This window comes from Dama dama, chromosome 10 (genome assembly GCF_033118175.1).
Source record: "Dama dama isolate Ldn47 chromosome 10, ASM3311817v1, whole genome shotgun sequence".
Lineage (NCBI taxonomy): Eukaryota > Metazoa > Chordata > Mammalia > Artiodactyla > Cervidae > Dama > Dama dama.
The window spans coordinates 3,669,492-3,690,615 of NC_083690.1; the positions used below are offsets into that span (position 1 = coordinate 3,669,492).

The window sequence follows — 21,124 nt, forward strand, 5'->3', positions numbered from 1 at the left end:
GAATTTAAAAAGATGGTAACGATAACCCTATATGCAAAACAGAAAAAAAGACACAGATGTACAGAACAGACTTTTAGACTCTGTGGGAGAAGGCGAGGGTGGGATGTTCTGAGAGAATAGCATTGAAACAAGTATACTATCAAGGGTGAAACAGACTACCAGCCCAGGTTGGATGCATGAGACAAGTGCTCAGGGCTGGTGCACTGGGAAGACCCAGAGGGATGAGATGGGGAGGGAGGCGGGAGGGGGGATCGGGATGGGGAACACATGTAAATCCATGGCTGATTCATGTCAATGTATGGCAGAAACCACTACAATATTGTAAAGTAATTAGCCTCCAACTAATAAAAATAAATGAAAAAAAAAAGACTGTGTGGCTGTCAAATTTATTCATTCAGCTCATTTGTTTCCTAAAACAGTAATGTCAAATTAAAATGCCAGCAAGCAATGGCATTTCCTTCCCCCTATATCCTCATCAACATAAAATTTTTGCCAATCTGACAAGTAAAAAACAATGTATCATGTTTACATTTGATGTCTGTTTCGACTTCTCTTTCAAACTCTTTCCAATCTGTGCCTTTCTTTTCTGCCATTAAATGTTAATCTAATAATTAAGTCAAAGAACTTTAATTTGAAGCAATTTTTGACACAATCAAAATGTTAGACATAATATGAGAGAACAGTTGAACATGAGCCACTTCACTGTCTGCCAGCTCCTACCTAACATGTGACCATGTTAATAATATGTCCTTCTTTTTTTAAATTGTAGTTCAGCCTTCTCTGCCAACAGTTCTATGCCATGTTCTTGAAAAGGGCTACCTATTCTTGGCGCAACTGGATGATGATGCTGTCAATACAGATCCTGGTGCCTCTGGTCATTCTTAGTATCAGCCTCTCATTCCTCACCTTCGATATAAGCATGGACAACAGCCCATTGGAGCTGACCCTAAAAGTATATGGTCAAACTATTGTTCCATTCTACATTTCTCCAAACTCCAGGCTGGGTCCACAGTTTGTAGAACGTTTGACAGATGTGCTTGTGGCTGAGGGCCAGATTCCTCTGGAGCTGCAAAGTAAGTACCAGACCCAGGAAAACGGGGCAGGAAGCAGGCCCATTGCTCCCTGCAGTGAAGCCATGTGCTTCCACGGTACATGATGCTCTCTGAAGTCAGAATATGTGGCTAGAAGCCTCAGAAAGAAATCTTTAAAAAGGAACAGGAAAGGGAAAGTTCCTAGAGATGGGACCAAGTTGTGTCTTTCTAGGGACTAAAGCATGTCCAAAAATGAAACAAATGTTCTGTTATGTTTGAACGTGTTGAGAAGAGATTTACACTTCTGCCAAGGGAGTTTGTGGGTGATTTGGTGACAGATGGGACAAAAACTAAGCAGACGAGAAAAGGAGAATAGTGTTTCCTTCAGAGGGGCACAGGTGTACAGAAGAAAGAAACATGTCCTGGTGTGCTACTCGGTTCAGCTGTGAATAACTTCTACTTTTTCATAGTGAATGTCAAAACTGACTACTGGTTAAACTGAATTTATGATACAACTGTAGGGCAGGTGGGGAGGGGTGGGGAAGGCCCTAGGAGGTGGGGATAGTCCTCTAAGAGAGCTAAGTCCTTGCTTCCGAGATAGGCTGTCAGTAGAGAAATGGACTATTTAGCGATCCTGAGAAACACGGACTGAAAGACTTCAACATGGTTGCCCTGGTGAGCAGGAGCCAGGAATAGTGATGCGGAAGGCCATGGCACTGCCATCTCCCATTGTAAGTTTTGTATAATTATTTGATTTTTAAAATTATATTGATGTGTTATTTTAATTTAAAATGAAAATTTTCAAGATTTATTTTTAGTAAAGTATAAGAGATCAGCTGCAGAAATGGTTGGGATTGTAGTGCTTTACCTCTCCCAACCTTGGTTTCCTCACACTGCCACCGGAGGGTCTCCAGGGGAGTGCCCATCACAGGTGCTTCACACTGCAACACTGGCACTCGGTAACCCTCAGCCACCAGTACAGTGATCATTCCAGCGTAAAAATTCCAGGGTTCTTGGCCAGTCAGCCTGTGTGCTAGAAGTGTGGTGATGAACAGCTCTCAGGGAGCTCCTCACCCAGAGGTCTTGTGGATAAGCAGTAGTGCAGAGGAACAGTCCGTGATGGTCACACAGACATAGCTTAGCCTCAGAGGGTCAGAGGGCGCTCCTGAGCTCAGAGCCTGTCGTGTGCATGGGGATTGCACAGCAGGGAAGCCTGAAAGATGCCTGGGCAAGACTGTTCACTGCCGCTGCAGTCAATGAACGGAAAACTTTCTTGAGGCCCCAAGCCTGAGGGGCTCAGGCAGGAGGCAGCCCTGCGGGCCCAAGTGGATGGCCGGAAGTCAGGGCATGGCCACGACAGGAGGACCCCACTGGGGATGTGTGTGGGGCTTGGTAAGGAGAGAGACGTTCAGGAGGAGCCGCGGTCCTCCCTGCCTCGCGAGGCCCTGGTGCGACCCACTCAGTGGTCTGTTCTCTTCCAGGCCCAGTGGAAGCATTCCTCCTGGAAAAGTTAGAGGAGGAGCCCGAGGTCTTTGACCAGAACTACCTGGTGGCCATTTCTTTTGACGACATGGGGAACCACACCATCGTGACAGCGCTGTTCAACAACCAGGCGTACCATTCCGTGGCCCAGGTGCTGGCGTTGGTGGATAACGTCCTGTTCAAGTTGCTTTCTGGGCCCCGGGCATCCATAACGGTCCTGAACCACCCTCAGCCTCAGTCAAGCATGGAGACCGCAGAGGACATCTTGTATGAGTATGTGCAGCTTTCCTTCCTCCTCGTTGAGCGTCTCCCGTTACCGCCAGCTTCCTCCCTTTTTGTCTCTTTGTTTTAATTACAAATTGTTATTTTGGAATATGGTTGCTTTGACCAGTTCTACTTAAATGACTGCCTCTCTCTTTATATCCTGCCTTTGACAGGGGCCCTAAAGGACATTATCTTGTCATCAACTTGCTTTTTGGAATGGCTTTCCTTTCGAGTTCCTTTTCCATCTTGACAGTCAAGGAGAGAGGCCTCAAGGCCAAGCAGGTCCAGTTCATCAGCGGCGTCCACGTGGCTACATTCTGGCTCTCCTCTCTGCTATGGGACCTCCTGTCCTTCCTTGTTCCCAGCCTGCTGCTGCTGGTGAGCTGAGTTGTGAGGGGCCCCTCCTCCCAACCCCCTGTGTCCAGGGGACTGGCCTTGGGGCCCCTGCAAAGAACCGGGACCCAACCAGACGTCTAGGCTGGCAGCTCTGCCCCTGATGGGCCACATGGCTGTGAATGCAGCTTCCTCGCTGACCCTCAGTAAAAGGTGATTCCCGTCCCAGCGTCATTAGGAGCGGGGGGCCCTGCTCTAGGGTCCCTAGGTGGTGACTTCCCCAGAGCTGCTGCCTCAGGCTGGTAAGACAGTACCCTGGGGATGGGTGTTTACGTTCCAGAAGTAGCCCTCCAGGGCACAGAGGGGTGCAGCCTGGAGCATGTCCTCCCTGGTTCTGCCTCTGCTCCTCATCTCACTGCACTGGTGTCCTCTGCACGGCCAGAGGAGTGAGGGAAGGGCAGTGCTGCTGGAGTCCTGCCAACACCTTGTTTACCTTATTAAGAATAACTTGAGATTATTGTATCCTTTCTCTCATGCTTAGGGCTGACTCTGAGTGACTTCTCCAAACTCTGCCCCACTTTCCCCAGGTGGTGTTTCTATACTTCAATGAGGAAGCTTTTACACACAAGGAGAATGTCCCAGCTGTCTTCTTGATGCTGATGCTCTATGCCTGGGCCATCATCCCCTTCATCTACCTGACCAGCTTCTGCTTTGACAATGCGGGGAACGCCTGTGTCAAACTCATCATCATGCTGACCTTTCTGAGCATTGGCCCCTTTGTTCTTGTCTCAGTCACAAGTGAAAAAGGTGAGGCCCGTCAGGTCTACACATCACACAGCTTTAACCATCCCTCTGGCAGCCACACAAGTCGTGCCTGCAAGAGCATGTGTCTGCAGGGGCCTGCGTGAGGCTCTTCTCAAGAGTGGTCGTTGGAATAGCCCCAAACGGTCAGTGTTGCAGACACGCACCTCCAGGGGGACAGCCACTCAGCACAGGTAGCAGTGCGGACAGACGTCATAACCAGGTGCTGCCTGGATGAGGCACACACTGAGCTCGGAGCTGGGGGGTCCATGAACGGAGACCATAGGAAGCCTGGAGGGATGGGGACATCCATATCATCATTAAGGTGTTGCTTACATTGGCAAAAACACTTGTCAGAATCATCACACTGTCCACTGACAATCATGGACTTCACTGAAACAGATTACTCCTCAGTTTGAGAGAAGGTAATAAGAGACTTCTGTAGAATTCCATGAAGAAGAAAAACTTTGGAAACAAGAAAGATCTGATTGCCAAAATAAGAATTTAGCAGAGGGGTTGGAAAATAAAGGCAATGAATTTCCCAGAAAGTAGATCAAAAAGTTAAGAGAAATAGAGAAGTTGAGAGAAAAGGCAGGTAATGTGACAGTAAATGCAGGAGATGCTATTTGTATTCAATTTATTAATTGAATTAGCCTTATTAGCCTTCCAGAAAGAGAAAACAGGAAATCAGGTTGAGGAAACTACCCAAGAAACGAAACAAAATTTCCCAGAGTTGAAAAAAGCAGACTTCAAGATTGAAAGGATTTATCAAATGTCTGACACTGAATGAAGAGAGACCCAAACACTTCCTGAAAGACACGGGTTTCTGTACTGAGTTCTGTCATCAGGCAGTGGGGGGACAGAGCAAAGACAACTTCAGTTGGGCAACAGCAATTGAACCCATACCCAACTTTCTTGGAAAGTTAGTCAAGGATCTCAGCCAACAAAGTGCAGGAGTAAAGTGAAGAAGGAAGAAAGCACGAGAGTCAGAAGAGGATGGACCCCGCCCCGGAGTGTGGCAGAGAAGATTCCTCAGTCGGAGGACTAGGTAGGGGTGGTTTGTGACCTCTCCTCTGCTCTTAGCCAGTGTTGGAGTAGGACCTGCAGAGAAGGAAGGAAGGAAGGCAGGTGAATAAGCAGGAGCTGTGAATACCTGTCCCTGTGATCACAGGTGGGATTGTTGAGCACTCTCCTGAGTGTCGGAAGATGGTCGCTGACCTGGGAGGGTGTGGGAGCCACTGTGGCTGACTGTTCATCCCAGGCAGGGCTCTCAAGACTGCCTCGTGGTTAAGTCTCTCTCTATCCCACCCAGGAGCCACAGAGCTGAGTTCGGGCAGTTTCCCCGCTCCCCTCTACTTCAGTCTCCAGGGTAGATTTGTACATTTAGACTTCTACAGAGAGATCGTTAAGAGGACATGAGCCACTGTGCCTCTTCCCCAGGGCCATACCTGCCCCCTCTGCAACTACCCACTGGGGCCTGGTCTCCACAGGTGCAACTCTCTGATCACCAGAGCCATGACCCTGATGCCTCAGCCACAATGTGGAGCCACGACTTCTGAGCTGTGCCCCTAAACGGCGCTTCCATCCCCACAGGTGGACCCTGGCCCTGCTGCTCAGTTACTGAGTCCTGGTCCAGGAAATGTTGGTCTGGAGACCTCACATCCAAGTTCAACTCCCTGTATGTCGCAGTGGCCTCCACTGACAGAAATTTCATAAATTGATCCCCCAAGGCTGTACTACTCTAAATCCAAGCCCTGAGAGGAGAGTCTGTTTTCATATGAAGACTCTGTTCAGCCTCTCTTCAGGGAGTCTGAAGAAAGTCACATGTCCCCGGGCTGTCTTTCTTGCAGGGCCCCCTGATTTGGAGTTGGTGGTGTAGCAAGTCATGAAGCCTGAAACGAAAGCTCTAATCCCACCTGCTTGTTGGTGGAGATGTGTTATGGTTTGTGCAGGGCAGCAGCTGGCACGTGGAGTGGCCTGGGGTTAGCACCAAGCAGCCTGTGGGGTGGGAGAGGGCTGTAAGTGCAGCCCCACTGCAGGTCCATTCCCACGCAGCACACTGAGTTCATCCTCTTACAGATTGATTTGCTTATGGGTAGCATAGTTATTTCACAGAGCAGTTGTGTTTATTTGTTGTAAATATTTAAAATATTTTAAATATACCAAAGGTTATTTATAACCTTGTTTGTTATTTCTTCAATTAACAATATAGCATAAAAAATTGGCTTCTCTACTCTCTAAGAGGCCCCAGTTTCCGCTATTTGTTCTCCATGTCCTTGAGTCTGTTCTCTTTTCTTCTTTCTTTTTACCACAAAGCTTGTGGGATCTTAGTTCCCTGACCAGGGATTGAACCCATGCCCCTTGCATTGGAAGCACAGAGTTCTAACCACAGGACCACTTTGGTTGATTCTTGTGGCTTTTCTAGGTATGTGATAATATACAGCATCTGCAAATAATGGTGGTTTTGTCTCCACAAACTGTCCACACAGGAGCTGTGTTCTCCTTATCTACTTGTAAGATGACACTCGAATAAATCCAAAGCTGGTCCCCCGGGCTTTCCTGTCTGGCCCTAACTCATTTGTAAGCCTTTAGCCTTCAAAGCCACAACTTCCACAAGTGCATCCCCTACTGTAGCCATGCCCGTGCTGGTTTTTTCAAACACACCAAGCTCTTTCTGACTTGTCTGCATAAACAGTTGGAATAGAAGTAAAATGACCTCAGGAAGCGCTGCAAAAGAAAAATAGTTACAGCTTAGAGGCTAGGTGACTGCCTCAGGAGAGGGAACACTGGGAGTCAGGGAGAACCTGATTTCTGATCTTGGGCCTGGGAGTGTGGCGAGCGGAGACAGGTAAAGCCACAGGAGGAAAGAACAAACCCTTTATACAAGAGAAGAGGCCCAGTGGGCCTAGAGAGTCGCTGGGGGATGTACCCACTTCTTCCTGAAAGAAGGGTTAATATCTTCTGTTCTTCTCACAGAACTTGGCTACACAACAATCTCAGACTCCCTGGATGACATGTTCCTACTACTTCCAGGCCATTGCCTGGGGATGGCTTTATCCAACCTGTACTACAACTTTGAACTGCAGAAGTTTTGCAAGGCCAAGAGCTTAGACTATGTTGAGTGCAGTAAAGTTTGTGAGTATGACAAACAGACTTTTGTTAATTACATTGCTTTTTAATTTTTACAATGTTGTGTTGGTTTCTGTGTTAATTACATTTTTATTAAGATATAATTCATATAAAATTCATCCCTTTATAAAGTGTACAATTCATTGGTTTTTGGTGTATTCCCAAGGTTGTGCAACCATCACCACCATCTGATTCCAGAACATTCTCGTCACCTGGAATAAAAAAATGTTCCATCCATTAACAGTCACTTCCCATTCCCTTTTCCCCCAAGCATCTGACAGCTAATAATCTACTTTCTGTCTCTCCTGATTGGGCTGTTCTGGGCATTTCTTGTAAATGGAATCACTGTGTGACCTTTTGTGTCTGGCTTCTTTCACTTAAAGCAGTATTGGTAAGGTTCATCCAGGTTGTGGTGTGCATCAGTACTTTGTTCCTTGTTATGGCTGAATAATATTCCATTGTATGGATGGACTACTGTTTGCTTATCTGTTCATCAGCTGATGGACATTTGGATTGTTTCTATGTTTTTGCTATTATGAATAATGCTGCCATGGACATTCACATACAAATTTTTGTGTGAACCAGTTTTCAGTTCTTTTGATTATATACTTAGGAGTGGATTTGCTGAGTCTTATGACTGCATGTTTAGCTTTTTCAGGAAGCACCAAACAATTTTCCACAGTGGCTGCACCATTTTACATTTCACCAGCAACATATGAGAGTTCCAATTTGTCCACATCCTTTCCAACACCTTTTAAAATTAGTTATTTTCTTTAAATGTGGAAAAATATGTGAAGTTTACCATTTTAACCATTTTTAAGTGTGCAGTTCGGTGGCATTAAATACATTCACACTGTTGTGCCATCACCATCATCATCTCCAGAACTTTCTTCAACTTGCAGAACTGAAATTCTGAACCCACGAAACAGTAACGGCCCCACCCTAGCCTCTAGCGACTACCATTCCACTCTCTGAGTTGGGCTACTCTAGTTACCTCACATGAAACATTTAATTCCTTTCTCATTTCCTCTTGGGTATATTCAATAGCTATTTTCTTTGTGGTTACCATGGGAATTGCATTTTAACATCCTTAACATTCTAATTTGAATTTGTATCAGCTTGTCTTCAACAATATAGAAAAACAACCCTTATGCAGCCCTGTCCCCAATCCCTTTTAATTACTGATGTCACAAGACCTCTTTATCTACTGTGTGCCCAGAACCATAGACTCGTTGTTGTTTTTTTATGCATCAGTTTCTTAAGTTACACAGAAAACAAAAAGTGGAGTTACAAACCAAAGTTACCGTAATACTAGCCATTATAACGTCCATGTATCTGCTTTTGCCAAAGATCTGTATTAGTTTGATCTGTATGTCCAGATATGGCCGATGTCTGTTGTATATGCATAAACAAAACAACCTCCTTCCATAGTTCTTCAGGCACTCAGTCTATCAGATCTAATCCCTTGAATTTATTTGTTACTTCCACTGTATAATCGGAAGGGATTTGATTTAGGTCTCACCTGATTGGTCTAATCAAAATTGTAAGGAATTTGATTTAGGTCCCTACTTTCTTCAGTTTAAGTCTGGATTTGGCAATAAGGAGTTCATGCCAGTGACGCAAAGGAGAAAAGGAAAGATAAACCCATTTGAATGCAGAGTTCCAGAGAATAGCAAGGAGAGATAAGAAAGCCTTCCTCAGTGATCAATGCAAAGAAATAGAGGAAAACAATAGAATGGGAAAGACTAGAGATCTCTTCAAGAAAATTAGAGATACCAAGGGAACATTTCATCCAAAGATGGGCACAATAAAGGACAGAAGCGGTATAGACCTAACAGAGGCAGAAGATATTAAGAAGAGGTGACAAGAATACACAGAAGAACTATACAAAAAAGATCTTCATGACCCAGATAACCATGATAGTGTGATCACTCACCTAGAGCCAGACATCCTGGAGTCTGAAGTCAAGTGGGCCTTAGGAAGCATCACTATGAACAAAGCTAGCGAAGGTGATGGAATTCCAGCTGAGCTATTTCAAGTCCTAAAAGATGGTGCTGTGAAAGTGTTACACTCAATATGCCAACAAGTTTGGAAAACTCAGCAGTGGCCACAGGACTGGAAAAGGTCAGTTTTCATTCCAATCCCAAAGAAAGGCAATGCCAAAGAATGCTCAGACTACCACACAATTGCACTCATCTCACACACTAGCAAAGTAATGCTCAAAATTATCCAAGTGAGGCTTCAACAGTACGTGAACCGCGAACTTCCAGATGTTCAAGGTGGATTTAGAAAAGGCAGAGGAAGCAGAGATCAAATTGCCAACATCCATTGGATCATTGAAAAAGCAAGAGAGTTCCAGAAAAACATCTACTTCTGCTTTATTTGGAGAAGGCAATGGCAACCCACTCCAGTACTCTTGCCTGGAAAATCCCATGGACAGCAGAGCCTGGTAGGCTGCAGTTCATGGGGTCGCTAAGAGTCGGACTCGACTGAGCGGCTTCACTCTGCTTTATTGACTACGCCAAAGCCTTTGACTGCGTGGATCACAACAAACTGTGGAAAATTCTTCAAGAGATGGGAATACCAGACCACCTGACCTGCCCCCTGAGAAATCTGTGTGCAGGTCAAGAAGCAACAGTTAGAACTGGACATGGACCAACAGACTGGTTCCAGATCGTGAAAGGGGTACATCAAGGCTGTATATTGTCACCCTGTTTATTTAACTTACATGCAGAGTACATCATTCAAAATGCCAGGCCGGATGAAGCACAAGCTGGAATCAACATTGCCAGAAGAAATATCAATAACCTCAGATATGCAGATGACACCACCCTAATGGCAGAAAGTGAAGAGGACCTAAAGAGCCTCTTGATGAAAGTGAAAGAGGAGAGTGAAAAAGCTGGCTTAAAACTCAACATTCAAAAAACCTAAGATCATGGCATCTGGTCCCATCACTTCATGGCAAATAGGTGGGGAAGCAATGGAAACAGTGAGACAATGTATTTTCTTGGGCTCCAAAATCACTGCAGATGGTGACTGCAGCCATGAAATTAAAAGATGCTTGCTCCTTGGAAGAAAAGCTATGACCAAACTGGACAGCGTTTTAAAAAGCACAGACATTACTTTGCCGACAAAGGTCCATCTAATCAAAGCTATGGTTTTTCCAATAGCCCTGTATGGATGTGAGGGTTGAACTATAAAGAAAGCTGAGCGCCAAAAAATTGACACTTTTGAACTGTGGTGTTGGAGAAGACTCTTGAGAGTCCCTTGGACTGCAAGGAGATCCAACCAGTCCATCCTAAAGGAAATCAGTTCTGAATATTCATTGGAAGGATTGATGCTGAAGCTGAAACTCCAGTACTTTGGCCGCCTGATGTGAAGAACTGACTCATTGGAAAAGACCCTGATGCTGGGAAAGATTGAAGGCAGGAGGAGAAGGGGATGACAGAGGATGAGATAGTTGGATGGCATCACTGACTCGCTGGATGTGAGTCTGAGTAAGCTCCAGGAGTTGGTGATGGACAGGGAAGCCTGGCGTGCTGCAGTACATGGGGTCGCAAAGAGTCGGACATGACTGAGTGACTGAACTGAACTGAAACAAAACAAATGAATTGGAGAAGATAACGCATAGTATCAGTCTACTTGTATTTTAAAAGATTATATCCAGAGAGTATGGAAGTATTATATTATACACACACACACACACACACATAAAACAGCTGTAGGGAGAGGAGAAGTACCTTGACTCTACCTCAGACGTGTCTCTCTTTTCCAGTGAGTGTGTATTGTATAATTTAAAAATGCATGTATTTAAAAGAAAATTTGTAGGCAAATCAGATTAAAATAGGAGACTTGAGGCTGCTGAGTGTTTCTGCATGAGTGGTCAGTTGAAGTTACAGGGTGATTAATAATTGATAAAAGAATCAAACATATAAATAGTTTGCATTTCAAGTAACTGTCATATGGACAGGGAGAAGTCTTTTTACTTTACTGCATAATTTTTGCTAAACATTGGTTCCAGCAAGAAAAGCAGAATACTGTATATGTTTCCCATCTGGGGTGAAGTGACCACGTTGATGACAATAATGCTCCTTTTAAATGACATTTGTTATCGTAGGAATCTAGCTGCTCTGTGTAATCAGATCGTGTCCGTTTGTCCCATTGTAGCAGAGGGCTATGTGGTCCAGGAGGACATCTATGCCTGGAAGTCTCTCGGGATGGGGAAGTACCTGACAGCCCTCGCCATCTCAGGGCTCGTGTACCTCATCCTGCTTTTCCTCATTGAAACCAATGTCTTATGGGAACTGAAAGCCAGGTTTTCTGGCCTCTACTGGAAGCAAAAATTGGTGAGTGAGTCCAAGTGTAAGTCTGTAAGGACAGGTAAGGGGCTGGCTTCACAGCTTAATTCCTGCAGTCTGCAGTGACCTTGATTCTCTTAAGTCAGAGGACCTGGAGATCGTGTAACCCACCCTCAGGGCAGAGGGGTTACTGAGGTCCCCAGGACCCCAGGCCCTGAGGGGAGAAGGGGGAAGAGCATTGGCCTGGGCCCTGTGACCCTGGCCAGCCATGGACTACCTAAAACTAGTCAGCTTGTAACACCTCTCCCCTCAGTCATTCAGGAGCCAGATAGGAGAAAGGTCTGTTGTGTCAGTTCTTGACCTGAATATCTTCCAGTGGCAAAGCACCTCCCCCACCCCCATGATCATGGAAATCCTGTAGAAAATGGGATTTGTTGTATCTTGACACCTCTGGGCTTCAAGTCTTTTTTATTTTCTTTAAAAACCAATGCTTTCCTGTCCAGCGTATCAGAGTCGTGTCAGCATGCACTCAGTCCTGCCTGCAGCTTTCCCTCAGAATGGGTGGTGGTGTGCAAATGGGAGCTGGCGTGGCTGGGGCACCTTCACAACGTTACGGGGAAGGACCTTTATGTCTCCCTCCTATCCTTGCAAAAGCACTTACACCTGCCATCCTTATCTTGGGAAAAACAGGTTGTTTTACAGAATGCTGAGTCTGTGCCTGGAGACCAAGATGTGGAAGAGGAAGCAAACATGATCAAGAACTCTTGGGAAGATCTGTGTAAGAAAAACCCACTGGTCCTTAAAGAACTATCTAAGGTAAAGTCCGATGTAGCTTGAAAAGCATTACTTTACTTTTCATCCCCGTTACTCTTGGGGATCCTTGTGTAGGGAAGCCGCCATCATGGCTCCAGGACCCCACCCGCTGACTTGGAGTACAGTGTAGAGCCCATTTATCAGCGGCTTTGCTTTCTGAGGTTTCAGCTACCTGCGGTCAACCATGGTCAAAAAATATTAAATGGAAAATTCCAGAAATGTCATTTCATAAGTTTTAAGTTGTGTGCTGCTCTGGGTAGCGTGGTTAACTCAAACCCTTCCACTCCGCCCCTTTGTCCTGCTTGTCCACAGTTTCATCACTTAGTTGCCAGCTCAGTTATCTGATCCAATATCGCAGTATCAAGTACTTGTACTCAAGGACTTCTCATTTTACTTACCCCAAAGCCCAAGGGTAGTGATATTGGCAATTCGGATATTCTCTTACTGTGCCTAATTTATAAGTTACACTTTGTCAGAGGTATGTATGTATAGGAGAAACATAGTAAGTAAAGGGTCCTGTGGTGTCCATGGTTTCACGCCCCCACTGGGATTCTTGGACCATATCCCCGGGGATAAGGGAACTACTGCACTGGCAGAGGATTCAGATGAGTTTCGATGGGAAAGACTCAGAGAGAGGTTTCCGCTGTGAACAGATGGCATCTGAGCTCATTCTTGTACCCAGAGACAGCAGGTAGTGCCTCAGCCCCCCATTGTCTTCTGGGGGCCCCTGAGGACAAGGAGGCCTGGGATGGGAGGGGCACCGGAGCCATGGATCCCCAGAAGCCTTGAAGGTTGGACATGATTGAGTCTCTCCTGGATCTAGAAAGCAGTCTGGAGGAGCCAAGGAGGGGATGTGGGCTCTGAAAGCCCACAGCAAGCTTGCTAATCTCCCTGAGAGCCCGTGGGGACTGTGCTGAGAGATTCTTCAGACAGCCAGGAATGTACACACACTCACGCACACGCACACAGACATGCACACGGAGAGGGAGGAAGGGAGACAGAGACAGAGAGAGTTGTTTCCCTATAGTTACTAGGAGTTAAAAAGCCCCCAGAATCAACCTGCCTGACTTCAGGCTCTACTACAAAGCCACAGTCACCAAGACAGTATGGTACTGGCACAAAGACAGAAATACACACCAATGGAACAAAATAGCCCAGAGATGAATCCACGCACCTATGGACACCTTATTTTTGACAAAGAAGGCAAGAATATACAGTGGAGAAAAGACAACCTCTTTAACAAGTGGTGCTGGGAAAACTGGTCAACCACTTGTAAAAGAATGAAACTAGAACTCTTTCTAACACCATACACAAAAATAAAATGGATTAAAGACCTAAACACAAGACCAGAAACTATAAAACTCCTAGAGGAGAACATAGGCAAAACACTCTCCAACATAAATCACGGCAGGATCCTTTATGACCCACCTCCCAGAATATTGGAAATAAAAGCAAAAATAAGCAAATGGGACCTAATTAAACTTAAAAGCTTCTGCACAACAAAGGAAACTATAAGCAAGGTGAAAAGACAGCCTTCAGATTGGGAGAAAATAATAGCAAATGAAGCAACTGACAGAGAATTAATCTCAAAAATATACAAGCAACTCCTGCAGCTCAATTCCAGAAAAATAAATGATCCAGTCAAAAAATGGGCCAAAGAACTAAACAGACATTTCTCCAAAGAAGACATGCAGATGGCTAGCAAACACATGAAAAGATGCTCAACATCACTCATTATCAGAGAAATGCAAATCAAAACCACAAAGAGGTACTATTACACGCCAGTCAGAATGGCTGCTATCCAAAAGTCTACAAGCAGTAAATGCTGGAGAGGGTGTGCAGAAAAGGGAACCCTCTTACACTGTTGGTGGGAATGCAAACTAGTACAGTCGCTATGGAGAACAGTGTGGAGATTTCTTAAAAACCTAGAAATAGAACTGCCATATGACCCAGCAATCCCACTTCTGGGCATACACACTGAGGAAACCAGATCTGAAAGAGACACACGTACCCCAGTGTTCATCGCAGCACTGTTTATAATAGCCAGGACATGGAAGCAACCTAGATGCCCATCAGCAGACGAATGGATAAGAAAGCTGTGGTACATATACACCATGGAATATTACTCAGCCATTAGAAAGAATACATTTGAATCAGTTCTAATGAGGTGGATGAAACTGGAGCCTATTATACAGAGTGAAATAAGCCAGAAAGAAAAACACCAATATGCGTATAATAACACATATATATGGAATTTAGAAAGATGGTAATAATAACCATGTATGTGAGACAGCAAAAGAGACACAGATGTATAGAACAGTCTTTTGGACTCTGTGGGAGAGGGTGAGGGTGAGATGATTTGGGAGAATGGCATTGAAACATGTATATTATCATATGTGAAACAAATCGCTAGTCCAGGTTCGATGCATGAGACAGGGTGCTCGGGGCTGGTGCACTGGGATGACCCAGAGGGATGGGATCGGGCAGGAGGTGGGAGGGGGGTTCAGGATGGGGAACACATGTACACCCATGGCGGATTCATGTCAATGTGTGGCAAAACCAGTACAATATTGTAAAGTAATTAGCCTCCAATTAAATAAATTTATATATTCTTTAAAAAGCCCCCAGACACCAGCTCAGGCAACATCAAAGTGGTTTTCTTTGCTTCGAGGAAAGCAGAGAAGAGGCTTATCTTAGAGAACTATGTTCTCAGTGTGCAGGGGCAGGAAGAGAGAAAACCTCCTGAGCCCACTGGGAGCAGCAGCTGGGATGAGAAGGCAGATCCCAGCCTGGATACCTCGGAGTCCTGGGGCCCTGGGGGTAGAACTGGAGTGCAGCTGACAACTCCGGGCTGCTGGCTCCAGGCCGCCTCACTGGTGTCTTGTCTTCTATCTTGGCTATCTCAGGTCTATTCCAGGAAGGTGCCTCCACTGGCTGTGAACAAGGTTTCCTTCACTGTTCAAGCAGAGGAGTGCTTTGGTCTTCTTGGCCTCAATGGAGCCGGGAAAACCACCATTTTCAAGATACTGACTGGGGAAGAGTCTATCACCTCTGGGGACGCCTTTGTCAACAGCATCAGCCTCAGCTCTGACTTGAGGAAGGTAGGCGGTGACCTGAGACGAGGGGGCATGAACCTAGGGGTGGTGTGGGTGTATCAGGAAGAGGGTCCGCTGAAATACACCTGTGGGTGTTATAGAGGGTTGGGGACAGGGAACTGGAATGAAACCCATCTTTGAAAATTCCAGGTGTCAGATTTATCTCTGACTCCCAGATCCATAGCTCCTTCCTAGACCTCTTCTCTGAGCTCCAAATTGTATGTCAAGCTGCTTATTCAACATTGCCTTGGAAATGTCCCTGAAACCCAAGGCATCTCAAGTCCAGTGGACCCCCAAAGCCATCAGCTGTCCCCACAAACTGCCATCTCTTCCCCCCCTCCCCCTGTGATCCTTGGAGGAGTGAATGGCACCATCTACCGCTGTCCCAGGCACCACTCAGGACACCCAGCCAGCAGCCATGGTCCATGGATGCTCCCTCCCAATGAGCCCTGGAATCTCTTCTCCCTGGCCCTGTGCCCACTGCACTTCCCGAGCCAAGGCCACTCCTAACTTTGAGCTCAGCTTCCTTGCCTTCTCCGAAGCATTTCTTCTTGCAGGCCTTTCTCTCCTTTACACTCTAGCTTTCCTTTGTTTGCTCCTATAGCTTCCCCTTTCTTCTGGCTCTTTTCTCACACTTCTTCCTTAGACTCCTGTGGTGGATCTTCTTCCTCCAGCCCATTAGACTGCACTGCTCCCCAGGGCCGCAGCATCAGCCCACTGTCTCTTCCACACACACTGTTCCCACTCCCCCAATCTCATTCTTTATGCTGACTCCCATTATCTTCTGTTTGCTGATGGCTCCCAAGTAGCCATACCCTCAGCCCAATCCCAGTCCTGTGTTTCAGACCTGCATATACATCCCTTCTAAACAGCTTGACTCAGACATAGTCAAATTTAGTATATATCCCTCACACCTGACCCTCTTCTTGGAGTCTACTTCCATTATTGGCACCAATTCAGTGAAACAATTTTTGAATGCCTAGTGTATGCCAACAGTTGTGTAAGCCCAGTGACTCTCACTTGCGAGGAGTTCATGATTTTGAGAACCAGCCGTTGCCATGCAGTGACTTTAGTGTAATGATGGTGGAGGAGTGGGGTCAGTATACAGTGGATTCAATGACAGGCATATGAGGAGACCAAACTACAGGGGTCTAATCGAAGCTGTACCATTCACGGCATGCACTGTACTAGCTTTACTGTCCATGACCAACATAAAGTTTAGAGAGAAAGCGGAAGAATCAACATGGGCTAGTTGCAGAATCCATGCTCGTAATTATCACTCTCTGTCACCTTTTAGCATACACTGCTTGGCCAAACAACCATAACCAGTATAAGCATCTCATAGCTATGAGCCATTTACTATTAATTTTAACTTTTGTTATTTTAAAAATTATGGACAAGTCTTTTGGTAATGGCAAATCAGGTAACTCTAATCCCTTTCCTGGTGGTCATTAATAACTAGAAAAATAGAACCAAATTTTGGAAACAGGTCTTTGAAGGATTCAGAGAACTAAAAAGATAGTGAAGACTTATGAGCCAAGAGGTAGAGGAGGACAGGGACCCAGGGAGGTGGCCCATTCAAGGCTGGGTTGCTGAGATCTGAATATTTTTTGCCCTTAGTTTTGAACTGGCCCGCACTGGAGTTCAGGATGAGCCTTCTGGGGCATAGGGAGGCCTGGTGCAAGCATCCTTTCCTTGAGTCAGGACCCTGGAGGGCTGCACTCAGGCGTAGGGATGAACTGTACTTAGACAAGTTCATGCAAGCATTGCAGAACAACCTGGACTCTTATCAGTCCCTGAAATGGAATTGATGTGACTCTAAATCACAAGTGCTCCCAGGTGCCTGGCAGAAGCAAATGTCAGGAGAAGCTGGCAGAAGAGGCTCACATCCTAGGCCTCAAATGATTTCGGGAAACAACTTGAAATGCAGTGTTTGGTGCCCATTGAAAAAAAAAAAAAAACCACACATGTGTACCTAAATAGCAACTCCTCCCCGCAAAAAATAATTTAGAATGAAGCATGGAGAATCAAAGTGTAGAAAACAAATATACAGAAGAAGATAAGAGACATTGTGGTATACCTTCAAGACAGCCCCTAGTAACCCTCCTGAGATTTACACCCTTAAGAAGATCACCCCAGATGGTACCAGGGTTGGTCTGTGTGACTGATGGAATACTGTGGAAGAAGTGGTATGTCACTTTTGAGACTGGGTCATGAGGGACACTGCAGCTTCTCTTTTGATTATACTCCCCTTCACACCACTCACTCTGGAGAAGACTAACGGCCATGTCATGAAGACTCTCAAGCAGCCCTGTGGATCATAAAAAATAATCAATGCAATAGGAGACAAAGTAAGAGAGAAAAAGGAATATAGAACATATGGGACAAGTAGATAGCCCTAATAAGATGGTAGATTTAAATCCAATTATATTAGTAATTACATTACTTATAAATGGATGAAAGACTTCAATTAGAAGATTGAGATTATTAGAGAAGATACTCAAAGGTTAAAACAGAGTTCCATATGACCCAGCAGTTTCACTCCTAGGTATATATATCCAAGAGAACTAAAAAACTGTTAATACATTCACACAAAAATTTGTACATGAATGTTCATGGCAGCATTTTTCACAGTAGCCAAGAGGTAGAATCAACCCTATGTCCACCAACAAACAGATGAATGGATAAACAAAATGTGATCTATCCGTGCGCTAGGATATCATTCAACCATAAAGAAGGAATGAAGCACTGACATACGCTACACTACGAATGGACCTTGAATACGTGATGCAGAGTGAAAGAAGCAGATCACGAAAGGGCACAGATTGTGTGATTCTGTTTATATTGAAACATCCAGAACAGGCAAATCCATGGTGATAAGCAAATTGATGGTTGCCAGGGGTTGGGCGTTCTGGGGAAAATGGGTAATAACTTTTCATGGATTTGAAGTTTCTCTGGGGAGGAGTGATGCCATGTTATAAAATTGACTGTGATCATGGACCACCAGTGTGAATATACTAAAAGCCACTGAATTGAACACATTTGATGAATGAATTGTATGATACGTGAATTATATCTCAATAAGCTATTACTAAAAAAAGGAAGAAGGAATGAACAAGCAATGGAATAAAAGACACCACAAGACAGGGTGAGGGCAGGTGGTCATGACAGACCTACCCACTAGCCTTATCATCACCAGTCATCCATCCAACTTGTTGAAGCTCACTGAGAGGCAAGTACAAATCGGCTCTGTAAACTCAGATGAAAAGGAATGTTACATTTCTTTGTATTATTTAAAATCAAGCGGCATCTGCCTATAAGACCCTCCTCCTGTCTGACTGGCAAGAAACTGGATTTCCGTCTTCCTGGAATCTGTCTGCATATCACCTCCTGGAAATTTGTGAAAATTCATGGTAGGAAATGTAGTTCAATATGCTCCTCACTTCACTTTCTCCTAGAAATCCCACATGGATTAATCTCATTAGCAAACTCAAACAAATCTATATCCTTGCTCTCTTCCTTTGTGAGCTTTCTGCTTACCACCCTTTACATGTGCAAGTATTTTTAAACATTCTTTCACATTTCCTAAAATATATTCTTATCACATGTGAAGAGCCGACTCATTGGAAAAGATCCCTGATGCTGGGAAAGATTGAGAGCAGGTGAAGGGGGCAACAGAGGATGAGGTGGTTAGATGGCATCACAGACTCAGTGGACATGAATTTGAGCAAACTCTGGGAGACAGTGAAGGACAGGGAAGCCTGGCGTGCTGCAGTCCAAGGAGTCGCAAAGAGTCAGACACAACTTAGCAACTGAACAACAACAACAATTCTTTTCAGAATCTGCTGGTATGGCAAAAGTCAACAGTGACTTTTGAGTGTCCACATTCATTTTTGTCAAAGTCATTCACTGTCTCAGAATCATTCAGCTCCACTGTGGGACTTTCCCTGGTCCGTGGGGCCTCCGTGCTCTGAGCAGGGCTCCGTGGCCATCCCATGGCAGTAGGCTTACTCCAGACTCAGGTATGTAAGAAACAGCACATTCCTTAATTTTCTTTGCATCAAATTATAACATTTTCAAGCCTTCTATCCAAAAATTTGTTCACAAAGTTGAAAGCCTATATAGACCAACACTGGAGGTAAAGTTGAAATAATGACTGAAGATCTACCCTTTCTTAAAAGAGTCCACACTAAAAGGGATTGATGGGCAAGTCTACCAGCCACCACCAAGCAGTTATTTCCTTCTTGTACATCTCTTCCGAATCACAGAAGGCGGGGTGTTACCCAATCTGAAGTGAAAATCATACAAAGACAGTGTCCAACATGAGCCATAGGCCAACTTCATATAGGAACATAAAGCCTTAAGTAAGATATTTAGATAGCTGAGAAAAGAAGAGAAAGGCAAAGGAGAAAAGGAAAGATATACCCATTTGAATGCAGAGTTCCAGAGAATAGCAAGGAGAGATAAGAAAGCCTTCCTCAGTGATCAATGCAAAGAAATAGAGGAAAACAATAGAATGGGAAAGACTAGAGATCTCTTCAAGAAAATTAGAGATACCAAGGGAACATTTCATCCAAAGATGGGCACAATAAAGGACAGAAGCGGTATAGACCTAACAGAAGCAGAAGATATTAAGAAGAGGTGGCAAGAATACACAGAAGAACTATACAAAAAAGATCTTCATGACCCAGATAACCATGATAGTGTGATCACTCACCTAGAGCCAGACATCCTGGAGTCTGAAGTCAAGTGGGCCTTAGGAAGCATCACTATGAACAAAGCTAGCGGAGGTGATGGAATTCCAGCTGAGCTATTTCAAGTCCTAAAAGATGGTGCTGTGAAAGTGTTACACTCAATATGCCAACAAGTTTGGAAAACTCAGCAGTGGCCACAGGACTGGAAAAGGTCAGTTTTCATTCCAATCCCAAAGAAAGGCAATGCCAAAGAATGTTCAAACTACCACACAATTGCACTCATCTCACACACTAGCAAAGTAATGCTCAAATTTATCCAAGTGAGGCTTCAACAGTATGTGACCCGTGAACTTCCAGATGTTCAAGGTGGATTTAGAAAAGGCAGAGGAAGCAGAGATCAAATTGCCAACATCCACTGGATCATTGAAAAAGCAAGAGAGTTCCAGAAATACATCTACTTCTTCTTTATTGACTATGCCAAAGCCTTTGTGTGTGTGGATCACAACAGACTGTGGAAAATTCTTCAAGAGATGGGAATACCAGACCTCCTGACCTGCCTCCTGAGAAATCTGTATGCAGGTCAAGAAGCAACAGTTAGAACCAGACATGGAACAGCAGACTGCTTCCAAATTGGGAAAGGAGTATGTCAAAGTTGTATATTGTCACCCTGTTTGTTTAACTTACATGCAGAGTACATCATGCAAAATGCTGGGCTGGATGAAGCACAAGATGGAATCAAGATTGCTGGGAGAAATATCAATAACCTCAGATATGCAGATGACACCACCCTAATGGCAGAACGAGGGCCTAAAGAGCCTCTTGATGAAAGTGAAAGAGGAGAGTGAAAAAGTTGGCTTAAAGCTCAACATTCAGAAAACTAAGATCATGTGCTCCCTTCGGCAGCACATATACAAAAAACTAAGATCATGGCATCTGGTCCCGTCACTTCATGGCAAATAGATGAGGAAACAATGCAAACGGTGACAGACTTTATTTTCTTGGGCTGCAAAATCACTGCAGAGGGTGACTGCAGCCATGAAATTAAAAGATGCTTGCTCCTTGGAAGAAAAGCTATGACCAACCTGGACAGCATATTAAAAAGCAGAGACATTACTTTGCTGACAAAGGTCCGTCTAATCAAAGCTATTGGTTTTCCAGTAGTCATGTATGGATGTGAGAGTTGG

The 21,124-nt window shown here is 44.8% G+C and overlaps 1 protein-coding gene across 1 annotated transcript in view; it reads left to right on the plus strand.

The window, feature by feature from the left end:
• The window catches only part of LOC133063989 (ATP-binding cassette sub-family A member 17-like), an 86,606-nt gene that overhangs the window by 60,938 nt on the left and 4,544 nt on the right, over window positions 1-21,124 (plus strand). Inside the window, exons 18-25 of the mRNA XM_061153930.1 lie at window positions 770-1,073; window positions 2,513-2,786; window positions 2,951-3,155; window positions 3,698-3,917; window positions 6,888-7,046; window positions 11,208-11,386; window positions 12,029-12,154; window positions 15,058-15,252. Of these exons, the coding sequence (XP_061009913.1) occupies window positions 770-1,073; window positions 2,513-2,786; window positions 2,951-3,155; window positions 3,698-3,917; window positions 6,888-7,046; window positions 11,208-11,386; window positions 12,029-12,154; window positions 15,058-15,252 (1,662 nt within the window). The remainder of the gene's footprint in view (window positions 1-769; window positions 1,074-2,512; window positions 2,787-2,950; window positions 3,156-3,697; window positions 3,918-6,887; window positions 7,047-11,207; window positions 11,387-12,028; window positions 12,155-15,057; window positions 15,253-21,124) is intronic.